Source organism: Lactuca sativa, chromosome 5, assembly GCF_002870075.4.
Source record: "Lactuca sativa cultivar Salinas chromosome 5, Lsat_Salinas_v11, whole genome shotgun sequence".
NCBI lineage: Eukaryota > Viridiplantae > Streptophyta > Magnoliopsida > Asterales > Asteraceae > Lactuca > Lactuca sativa.
Window position 1 is genome coordinate 288,486,128 of NC_056627.2, and position 11,600 is coordinate 288,497,727.

General features: G+C 33.2%; 1 protein-coding gene across 1 annotated transcript; it reads left to right on the forward strand.

Annotated features, from left to right (window-relative positions):
- The first annotated feature begins 9,165 nt into the window (after positions 1-9,165).
- Positions 9,166-10,063, forward strand: LOC111910130 (dehydration-responsive element-binding protein 3). The gene has a single exon (XM_023905915.3). The coding sequence runs from the start codon at positions 9,223-9,225 to the stop codon at positions 9,868-9,870; it is 648 nt and encodes a 215-aa protein (XP_023761683.1). The 5' UTR covers positions 9,166-9,222; the 3' UTR covers positions 9,871-10,063.
- The last annotated feature ends 1,537 nt before the right edge of the window (positions 10,064-11,600 follow it).

The window sequence follows — 11,600 nt, forward strand, 5'->3', positions numbered from 1 at the left end:
GGTCTTTACCTGGAATGCCATGGGCTACCCCTATGGTCTGACATCCAAGTGCCATAGGCTACCCCCATGGTCTTTAATTGGAATGTCATGGGCTACCCCCATGGTCTTCACACAAGTGCCACGGGCTACCCCTGGGGTCTTCAGACAATTAATTGCATAACAACTATCAATTCACATGTCAGATAATGGGCCGACATTGGTGCCTTTGACATATTGATATAGTGAGAAGACTCACCTCGGTCTGCTGAAAATAATAACTGCTCAGCTACCAATCTCTAAAATCTTACACTGTATAATTATACAAAATACCATAATTAAAATTATGATACAAACCAAACCAAGGCCCAAAATCCTTAAGCCCAGACTCTTTAAATAAGTCCCAAAAGCATTTTCCTTTCAATGGGCCCAACCATATTCGACCCATTTAAAATAAGGGGCCTAAGGCCCAAAAGGCCCAACCCATGACCCTAGAAGCCTACCAAGGAGACTGTTCCACCTAACCTAACCAGGCTAAGGCCCATAATACAACACTAAACTCATAGGTCCAAAAATGCAGCCCGCCAACAGAGGCAAAATTACCGCAATCCACTAATGAGTACATGGGGCGTACTCATCTTGTACGCTAAGCGTACCCACTTAATGGCCCGTACACTGTGCATACAAGCTTGTACACTAAGCGTACTCCTTAGGCTTGTCAACTTTGCATTAAGCTCTTATTTGGTTAAGACATTTACTCCAATACCAAGATTTCGCCTCCTTGAAGTGGTTAATCACATAAAGTTGCCATCTTTACGTGCATGCATGGCTTAATGAAGCCCAAAAGTCCAAAAGAGCTTAATAATTACTTTATGCTTGCATGGAGGTCACAAACACCATAAGGTTTGCACCTTTAAACTGAAAGAGGCCACTAAACATCTAGATCTCCAAGGTTTAGCATCTCAAATGATCTTGACTCACCAAGACCTTCTAAAAGGGACCTAAATGACCAAAACAAGCTCAAGAGGAAATCTAAACAATAAATGAGCAAGGTATGAACTTTATACCTCTAGAAGCTTCCGAAGATGATGAAGATGCTGGTTCTAGAAGCTTTACCACACCCAAGGATTGCACCACAAGCTCTTCTCCATGCAAACACACCCAAAAATGGCTTCCTTTTGACACTCCAAGCTCAAACTAACTTCCAATGGCAATTAGGGTTTCTAGGGACGTTGAGAGGCAATGGAGGCTGTTAGAAGTGAGGTCCATAAGTCATAAGAAGGTTTAAATAGTACACAAGACCAAAAATTTAGGGTTTCTAATCCAGACCACGTACGCCCCGCGTACGAGGCTCCGATGCTCGATGATGTGACCCCTCGTATGCTAAACGTACATACACCTACACCCAATGTACGAGGGGATGGTCCTTGCCAAATACTTAATATTAAAAGAATAAAGGGAAAAATACTTGGATTTTTGGATGTTAAAAAATGATATTTATTATGTTTAAAATATGTGTAGTAACCCAGATATGATGACAAATGTGGAATTGTAAAGATCAACTTAATCAATCAATTATGAAGAACACAAAGAGTAAATAAAATCATTTTAAGCTCCATTAGAATAGCAAGATATTACAAGGGGGTAATGTAAATTTTTTCACTAGACTAAACTCTCAAAATGGGTTCTTACATAAATGGGAGTCACGTACTTCCTATTTAAAGGAAAGACTCAACCTATTACACATCACAAGAGGGTAAGCCACATCCAAGGAGAACTTTTCACCCTCACATTCTCCCCCGTAAAGTTAGGATTAGAGGTCCCAGCTTCAATTTCGAAATGAGCTCCAAGCAATCAAGACCCAACTCCCCCTCGAAGTAACACCGGTCTTCAAATCCCCTTTGAAAAAGAATATCCAATTATCTTCGAATACCCATTTCAACATTCTCCCCATTCTTATAATCAACAAATGATTGTAAAAGCCACAAGGGAATGCGTGTAACATCTGGTTTTAAGGTGCTTTCATCAGGGCCCATCCAAGCCAATTTGAGGCCCTCGGCGACAACTAAAATGAAACCCCTTAAAGAAATTAATAATTATAATCAAGTAACTACAATTAATAGTTCAAATCTCAGTAGCTTTTATCAAAACACAAATGAGACCCACAATGAAACTTTTTTATGTATACAATATATATATATATATATATATATATATATATATATATATATATATAAATGACCTTTCATATGGCTTCTGATATCTATAAATAAGAAATTTCATATTGCTTCACATATTTGTAATAAGATTTTTCTTACACCACATAAATCTTTTTTTACGACAAAAAAACAAACAAAAAAAACAAAAAAAAAACCAGCAAGAAGCTATAGTACATAGCACATACAAACTGAAGCAACCAAAATAGACGACACTAAAATAAAATAACAAAAAACGAACAAAATAAACCAAACAGCTAGACAAAGCTTCAATAACAACAAGGGTAAAATTGTCAAAATTAATTTTTGGAAACAACCCAACACAACATAATGTAGAACTAGAAGATGAGACCAACACCAACTTATCAGAGAAAAACTTCCCAGCGCAAATTAAGGGAAAAATGGAGTTTTTTGATAAAACATGTATACTTGTCTTGATTTAATTCCTGAAAAAAGTAAAGAACTCGGATCGTATCAGTCACATAACTTGAAGCTTTTGTTGTTTTGAGTACTCATCATAGAACAAAAGAGAAGCTTACAAAGTAATCATTAGTGTCAAAAAAATTTGAAATTTTATTATCAAATTGAAAGAGTCAGATACAACAGGAACAACTGAACAATTGTCAAAGGAGTCAAATTCATGAGCCCAGATCGGAAATCATAATCGAATATTTTGGTTACACTATTTAGAAATTCTAATCAGATGTTGGATATCAAGTCGTTCAAAAAAAATGTTTGATTAAAAACACTTACAGTATTGAGGAATCATAAGATTCATAAATCAAACATTGAAAAAGAACTTCATAAATCGAAATCAGGAATCAAAACATAAAAACCCTTTAATATTATTATTCAAATATCAGTTAGGGTTGGATTTAAAATTGAACTTCATAAATCGTTTAATGGTATTGAGAAATCTGAATATTCATAAATCAAATATTGAAGAAGTTCAGAAATCGAAACTAGAAATCTAACTTTAGCATCACATTGTTTTTAGAAATAAAAGGCGATTCACATTTTGATTAAGCTTCTTAAGGACTGAGAAGACGCTTTGGGAGGAGAGTATTGGGAGATTCACAAGAACCTGGACGGGTAATTAAGAGACACAAAAAATTACCAAAAATAGGTAAAGTATAAATTAATATAAACTCGATTGTAAAAAAGCAATTACTAAAAGATTCAAACACACTACTCTTTGTAGGATTCGACATAACCAACACCTTGACCATCTCAACTAAAACTACATTTGTTTTCTAAGTGCATCTTTATATTTATATTAACTAAAACTATATATATATATATATATATATATATATATATATATATATATATATATATATACACACACACACACACAAATCATAAATTCTAGGGCTTGCCCTCCCTTAGGGTCGGCCCTGACTTTCATTATTAACCCTAAAATTGAAGTATATTACATTTTGGCCTTTGGTCCAAATGCCTGGCGTTTGGCATAGGACGCTCGACGTTCAAACGCCAAACGTTCTATGATGGACGCCAGTCGTTTGCATGCAGAGACCAAACACTAATTTTTAGGGTTTACACCCTATTTAAAGAACATTATGGCCTCAAAACCCTTTCTCTCACCAACCTCCATCTTTAAAACGACCCCTGTTGCAAACCCTAGCCCCATTGTTGCATTTTGAAGCTTTAGTGTGTGTTTTTGTGTGTTCCAAAGGAAGAAGAAGGTGGTGGTAAAACTTGGATGCTTGTAGAAGCGTTAGATATGGGATCTTCATCATCCTAGAAACCTCCAGGAGGTATAAAGTTCTGAACTTTATCATCATATCTCTAGGTCTTTCTTATGTTAGAAGTTTATGCTTATTAGCCCCATTTTTTTGCTCTTTTTGGGTAGGAGCTATCGTAGACCAAAGGACTTATCCTTTTGGACGTTTTAGGGTAGATTAACTGATAAAATATGTAATCTTGGACCTTCCTTTCACTCCATGCAAGTCGTGAAGTGTCTTAATGGGTTAAGGAGTTGGAGTTTTAGCTTTTGGGCTCATTGAAGTCATGTATGGCCATATAGTTTGCAACTTTATGGCTTTAGACGTTCCATTATGTTTGGATCTGAAGTTTGGACTGGATATCTTAAGCCATTAAGTAATTGGTTTGGTAGTTGGTAAACAGTGAGCAAACGCCCGACGTTCAGATGCCAGGTGTCGTAAAGAGGAACGCCAGGCGTTCTGTGCTGAAGCCCAATGGGTCGATTTTGGGCCTTGGGCCATTAGGGGTTTTAGGCTTTCGACTAGCATGTTAGGCTTCCTTGGATTTTAGGCCCACGATGGGTTCGAGCCCAATTTCGAATATTAGGCCACACACACACACACACACACACACACACATATATATATATATATATATATATATATATATATATATATATATATATATATATATATATATATATATATATATATAGGGCTTTAGGTTTTGGGCAAAATTAGATAAAGGGTAAATTGGTCTTTTACCCTAGCTTGGACTCTTAGATATGGGTCGGAATCCAATTATTAATTGGACATGTTTTATGATGACAGCGTAGGGATTTACCGGACCAGCAGACAAAGATTTATCTGAGTGATTCAGCAGTTAGATGTGAGTTTTTCCTCGCTGTACTTACAGGTCGAAAGCACCAAGGCCGACCCATTGGATTAGATATCAGTTTATGTGATAGTATGCTATTGTGATGTAGTGATCTATTAGATTTTTATCGTGGTACATATGATGATATTATGCTTAGTGATCTGTAGATCTGTTTGGTTGTCTGTTGACTAATTATATGTTTATTTGTTATATATGCACATATTTTGGTTGGTGGTTGAGGCTTTACTGCTATGTGCATAGGCCAACAGACCGGGGAATTCCAACCAGATGGTTGATTGGTCCCGAGGGTATTCTATCATGAGGATGACTGGACCCATTGTATATTGGAATTCCACCTAGGGTATTCTATCCTGAGGATGACTGGACATAAAGGGTGACTGAGCCTGGGGTATCCCAACCCGATGGTTTATTGGACCCAACATGTTGGTGTATATGTTATCTATTTATGTTTTGGTACTTTGGGGGAACTCACTAAACTTTGGCTTACGGTTTTTAGTTGTGGTTTCAGGTACTCCGGATGAGCGCGGAAAGGCGAAGGCGTGACCATACACATCCTCTGTTTTATGTACTTTGATCTAAGGGAGACTTTGATATGGAACAATACTTTGAAAACAATGATTTTGTAAACATTCTATGATTTGGGGTTGTTTTAAAAAGTTTAAATATTTTGTGATTTTTATAGATGTCACAAGTTGGTATCAGAGCCTTGATTTGAGTGAATTGGAGGAACACTCATGTGAATCCAGTCTCAAACTAAGGAAAAGGTTTTAAAAATGATTTTCAAATTGTTTTCAAAATAATCAAAGAGGGTGTGATTTGTACGATCAACTAGAGCCAGAAAGTAGACCCCAAATTACCACAATGTTATTTCATATTGTGATATGTTAGTACAACATGCTAATGATAGGCTAGAGATCTTCATGAATTGCATGATAAAATTGTCTGATTATATGATGCCTAGTAGCCTAGGGTTTGTTTCTTATATGAATTGACATCATAATTGTAGTTGGTTGGTGTATGCATCATAGTAATACATAACTAAGATTCTATAGACTGAGAATGTTTGGTATAAAAAAAATGAAACCCACTATAAACCTTCCATTTTGAGTGTGATTTTCTGTTTCTGTTTGTCTTTTGCAGGTTCCAATGGAAAATACTGGAAAACGTTTCATATAATATCTATATTATAGACAAAGAAAAGTGCAAGTATGTATTTGTTATGGTGGGAAAAAATAAATTTAGATAATATAATCCATTACGAATGGGTGGAAGGGAATACACTAACCAAATGACATGTTCGGTTGGATTGCATTAGCTTGAAGTTATTAGAAGTCAATAAAAGCAAAAGAATTTTGTGGCCCATAAAAATCATTGCATTTAATAACCTTTGTGGTATACTGGAAATAGAGTTTGTGTGAACCATCATAACACCATTATTTAACCCTAATGTGAGTTTATGAATGTAGAAATCACCATATTCTACCAAACATTTTCCTTATAGTGATCAACAAATGGTTTATCCACATTACATTCAATTTTCGTGCCCTTAAAATAAAAAATTTACTTAATAAGTTATACTACACATACAAATATTTTAACATAACATATATAATTTAATATAACAAGAAAAACAATATATATATATATATATATATATATATATATATATATATATATATATATATATATATATATATGAAATACCCTTGCGTCCATTAATATCATGCCAATCATAAGGATCTGTTGATTCTAGGAGGTTTGTTTCCACATACGCATGATTCGGACCTTAATGGTGTAGTCATCTTGTGACATAGCTAAATTAATAATAATCGTAATCTTGGTGTTTTCCATTAATCTGAGCAGGAATAGAGTAACAGACATCAATAAATAAAGATAAAATCTAACATTAACAAATAAATCATAGTACATCACATTAGAAAATAAATTCAAATGCATATAATATTTAACTTAACCGAGACACTGAAGCATATTCAATTTAATTAAAAGATGTAGATTATACATACTCTGCTACCCTTGTCTTAGACCATGAAAAACGCATCTATCAACACTTGACATTGAACAATAGACAAATTCATAGACTGATTACAAGCACCTTCTGAAAATTGATGGAAAATTATTCTGTGTAAAATTCACAAAAAATATAAGTTTCCTTGGTTTTCTTTTTAAAGAAGAATGAAAAAAGTTGGTGTTTTCATCTCATATTGGGAACTTATTCTTCGTGTTTTCAGTTTTATTCATAAAAAAATAGAAACATAATTTTTCTTTCCTCCTCTCTAGCATCAGTGTTCTTAACATACATATTAGCATGATGATCTTTTAGCATTAAATTATAAACGTAAGAAATAAATGGAACACACAAAAATAAATATGAAAACATTATACAAAAGAAGTTGTCTACAAAGAAACATATTTTTTGTGAACAATCAAAGGAGGGTAATTTGGGCGAGTAATGATTTAGATAGTGGACTTTATTGTAGGAGTAATTTAGAATCTGTGACAAAAATAGTCCCAGTGGCATTTTGGGTAGTATTTTTATTTAATTGTTTTTTCCTGTTAGTTACCTTTATAAACCCAGGTCTTTTTGATTACACTAAAAGTACTTTCCCCTGTTATTTCAGATCCGTTTTTGTCCCTCTTTTCTTTGAATTTCTTATGCACAAAGATTAATTCTTATAGCATTTAGTTAGTGGACCACTAAAAACCATACCAAATTAATTCTTATAGCTTATTGCTTAATTAACATTCAATGAAAAAATAATTGACTTCAAACACACAAAATAGTAGGAGAGCCATATTACTTGAAGAAAATAAATAACCACATGAAAAATATACCGTCGAATACTTTTATACAATAGTTTATGCCATTTTTGGTGATGTCATTAGTCCAGACACTACAATTGCTTAAGGAAATGACCACATTGCCCTTAATTATTCGAATAAAACACACATACAATCGATTGGTAAAGACGAACTTCTCTGAGACATTTAATCGAATAACACATGCATTGCAACATGGGAAATGTTTTGAACATTAGAATAAGAGGAAAATTCGACCAAAGCATGGAAAAGATAAGAGGAATACATCAAATTTTACATAAAAAAAATCAAAATGATTTAGAAAAGAGCTAATCATTAAAACAAAAAGGATTACTAGCCTGACGTAGTAGATGTTCGCGGATCAATTTGTGACGATGAACTTGATGTTGTAAACTCAATCTCTCAAGAAAATGTGACAGATGAATGAGATCGTAGTTATACATAATTTACAAAAATTAATATGGAAAATATATCAAAAATAAGTTGTGAATGAACCGATGTTTCGAATGTTTCTGCAAATAATTGTGAAATTGAAATGGATTGTCGAAAATTGTGTTTGAAAATTAGAAAGAATTATTTTAATTTAATACATTCCTTGATGACTTTAAGGAGTGAGTCAATGCAACTTTCTTTAAATTGCTTTAAAACGCAATAAATTTTATTATATTTTTAGATTTACCAAAAAGCCAAAGAAACCACTATTTGCCGAGTGGAATTAAATGAAATTGAAAAAATAGAAAAAAATGTATATGATATATTGAATTAGATGATAAGAAATGTTTTTTTATTAGAAAAGATAAAATGTAAGATGAAAGAGAGTGATGATAGGAAAACGTCTCTCTTTCTGTAGAATTGATTTGGTTGATTTTAAATATACCTGGAAAGGTCGGTTTTTATGCTTCTAACTATATAAATATAATATTTTATTTATAAGTATGAATGATTAGACATAAGTCTATAAAAATATCCATAAAAATTTTAAAGAATGGTATGAATAATAAGATCTATTGACTTTGGTGGCTTCATGCAAAAAGCTTGTGTAGATGAACATCACAAAATTTTAATTTTTTCAATGTCGATCATGATTCATTTTGACCAAGGATATATGAAATTCGGGTTTTCAAATTGTAGAAGTAGAGCCGATCCAACTAGACTAGAATCTAGAATAGAGCTTCTACACTTTGGTTAGGTTCAAGATTTTCTTCAAAAAAATCTCTTTTGGATACAATCGAGCTTTAAAATATCGGAACAAAAAGCCCACTTTTTTTATTCATCAAAAAAGTGAAAAACTGAATATACTATTTCCGATTTCTATTTTTCAAATTAAAACAAACCAAACATAAGACCTCTGCATATGTCTATTCTATAAATAAATATATTATTATGTATAGTATATTTCAAATATACATTTATACATTTTTATATAATATAAATAAGAAACAAAGTATGTGTACACATGCTTGGTAGGTTAAAGTTCACTATAAATAGTCAATATGCACTCCAACACCCACTTCTGCAACTCATTTGCATCTTATATAATTCCTCATTTCAACCCTCTCTCCGGTTACCAATGGCGGAACTCAATCAAACTTCTGATGTTGCCACCACCAACACTCGCCTGAAACCGATTCCAGGGAAGGAGAGCCGACGTTCTCCGGCGTACCGTGGAGTTCGAATGCGAAGTTGGGGCAAATGGGTGTCGGAAATACGACAACCACGTAAGAAATCCCGTATCTGGCTTGGCACTTTTTCAACGCCGGAGATGGCCGCCAGAGCTCACGACGTCGCCGCCTTGTCCATCAAAGGGAACTCAGCCATTCTCAACTTTCCTCAACTCAAAGACTTGTTGCCACGTCCGGCGTCTGTCTCGCCACGTGACGTCCAAGCCGCCGCCGCCAAGGCAGCCACCATGCAAGAATTGTGTTCGGTGTCGTACTCCTCCACCGTGCAACCGCCGTTGTCCGATCGCTATATATTACCTGCCGATGAACATGCTTCCGGCAGCCCGGATGATGAATTGGATGAATTCATTGAGTTGCCGAGTTTAGAGGGGTGTTTGGATTCCCCGGGATCATTGACTAAATTGATGGTGGTGGACTCGGTGGATGGATGGATGAATTCGTCGTGGGAAGTGGCTAGCACCGACTGTTTTGCCGCTAATTTCTCCGACCAGGCGGCAAAAAATCCGAGTTTCTCGACGCTCATTTGGGACTGTTGATTTTTTACTATATTTGACTAATTTGAGAACGACATCTATGACACTGAAGTATATTTCTTTTTTCTATTTTTTTAGCAAATATGTAATTTATGGAAAAATGTGGAATAGTCTTATAAAAAAAATTATATACATGACGAATTTGATGGTATATTTGATAAATATAACATATGGAAACGAGAACCAAATTGATCTCTATATATATCCAATCCAAAATTAAACCATCAATCTTGCAAGTATATAATTAAAATCGTTTTACATTGGAGAACATGTAATTGGTTTAGTTTCTCTTTGCTTTACTCGTTACATCACGGATGTATAAATACGATGATTATTAGTTTCCTAGCAAGATAAATATAGTAATATAATATTTCTGATGATAATAATATCTAATCCTAATATTCATAATATAATAATATTTCTGACTATAACTTCTAATATTAATATTTAATGTCTAATCCCATCCCGGATGTATAAATACGATGATTATTAGTTTCATATTCCTTCTCAAATCCTCATATTCCTAATATAGCAAGATAATTATAGTAGTCTAATAGTTCTTATGATAATAACATCTAATCCTCATATTCATATATGAGATTTTCTAATATGTGCCTTAAGGGCACATATAAGAAGTATTAATTAATCACAATTGTTACCATAATTAAACGTTAAACACATTAATTATTAGAAAATCTCTTCATATATAATATAAGAGAAATTAAATATCCTATTATTTTTTGTTACTGCAAATCTTTCTATCAAATTAAATGGTGATGCATGTAACATTTAGTGTTCATTTAACGAAATTTATAAAAATATTTTAGTATACTAACGTGTCATATGTCATCATTTAAATGAGTAGGAGAATTGATAGGAAAATAAAAGGATATTTAGTTTCTCATAATATAACAATATTTCTGACTATAACGTCTATTATTAACTAGTTGTGAAACTCATATACTATACAAGTTGATTAAAATAAAATATTAAACATGAACGATAAAATGGGAAGTTTATTTGAAGTTGAAATCTGAATTAAATAAAAATTATGAGAAAAAAACATGTGAATCATAAATAAATTAAAATTATATGTTTAATTGTCAGACTCATGTACCAAATGAGTTAATTATAACAAAATGTTAAATACAAATATTTAAACTGTAAATTTATTTGAAATTGAAATTGAAATTTCAAAATTCAAAAAATATATATAATTAAATCCCAAGGGACTTATGAACAATGAAGTTTCAAGTATAAGAAATTGGACACCAAAGTTTTTTAATTTCTTTGTTGGCCACAATACTTTGAAGGATTGGCAATCTAGTCCAAAAGCAGAAGTGCCACGTACCCTTTTCTAGTTTTAAATTAATAGTCATTACGGTAGGTTTAATTTATAAAAACTAATTTAATGAATATTAGAAATGAAAATGAAGTAGATGACAAGTGGAAAATAATATATATCTCAAATTATAACAAAAAATGACATGTGGCAAATTGAATGGGAGAATGACATGTGACAAAATTATTCTTATTTATTAAGGTAAGATATTTAATATCCAATCCCCCCCCCCCCCCCTCCCTACTACTTTGAATGAGAAGTAGACGAAGGGATAGAGTGTTAAGAATTAAAGTATTCAAATACAATTTTAGAAAGCCCTTGATGAAAATATTTGCAACTTTACAACACCAGGGTACATGCATTACTCGACTCTACTATCGGTGGTGACTTG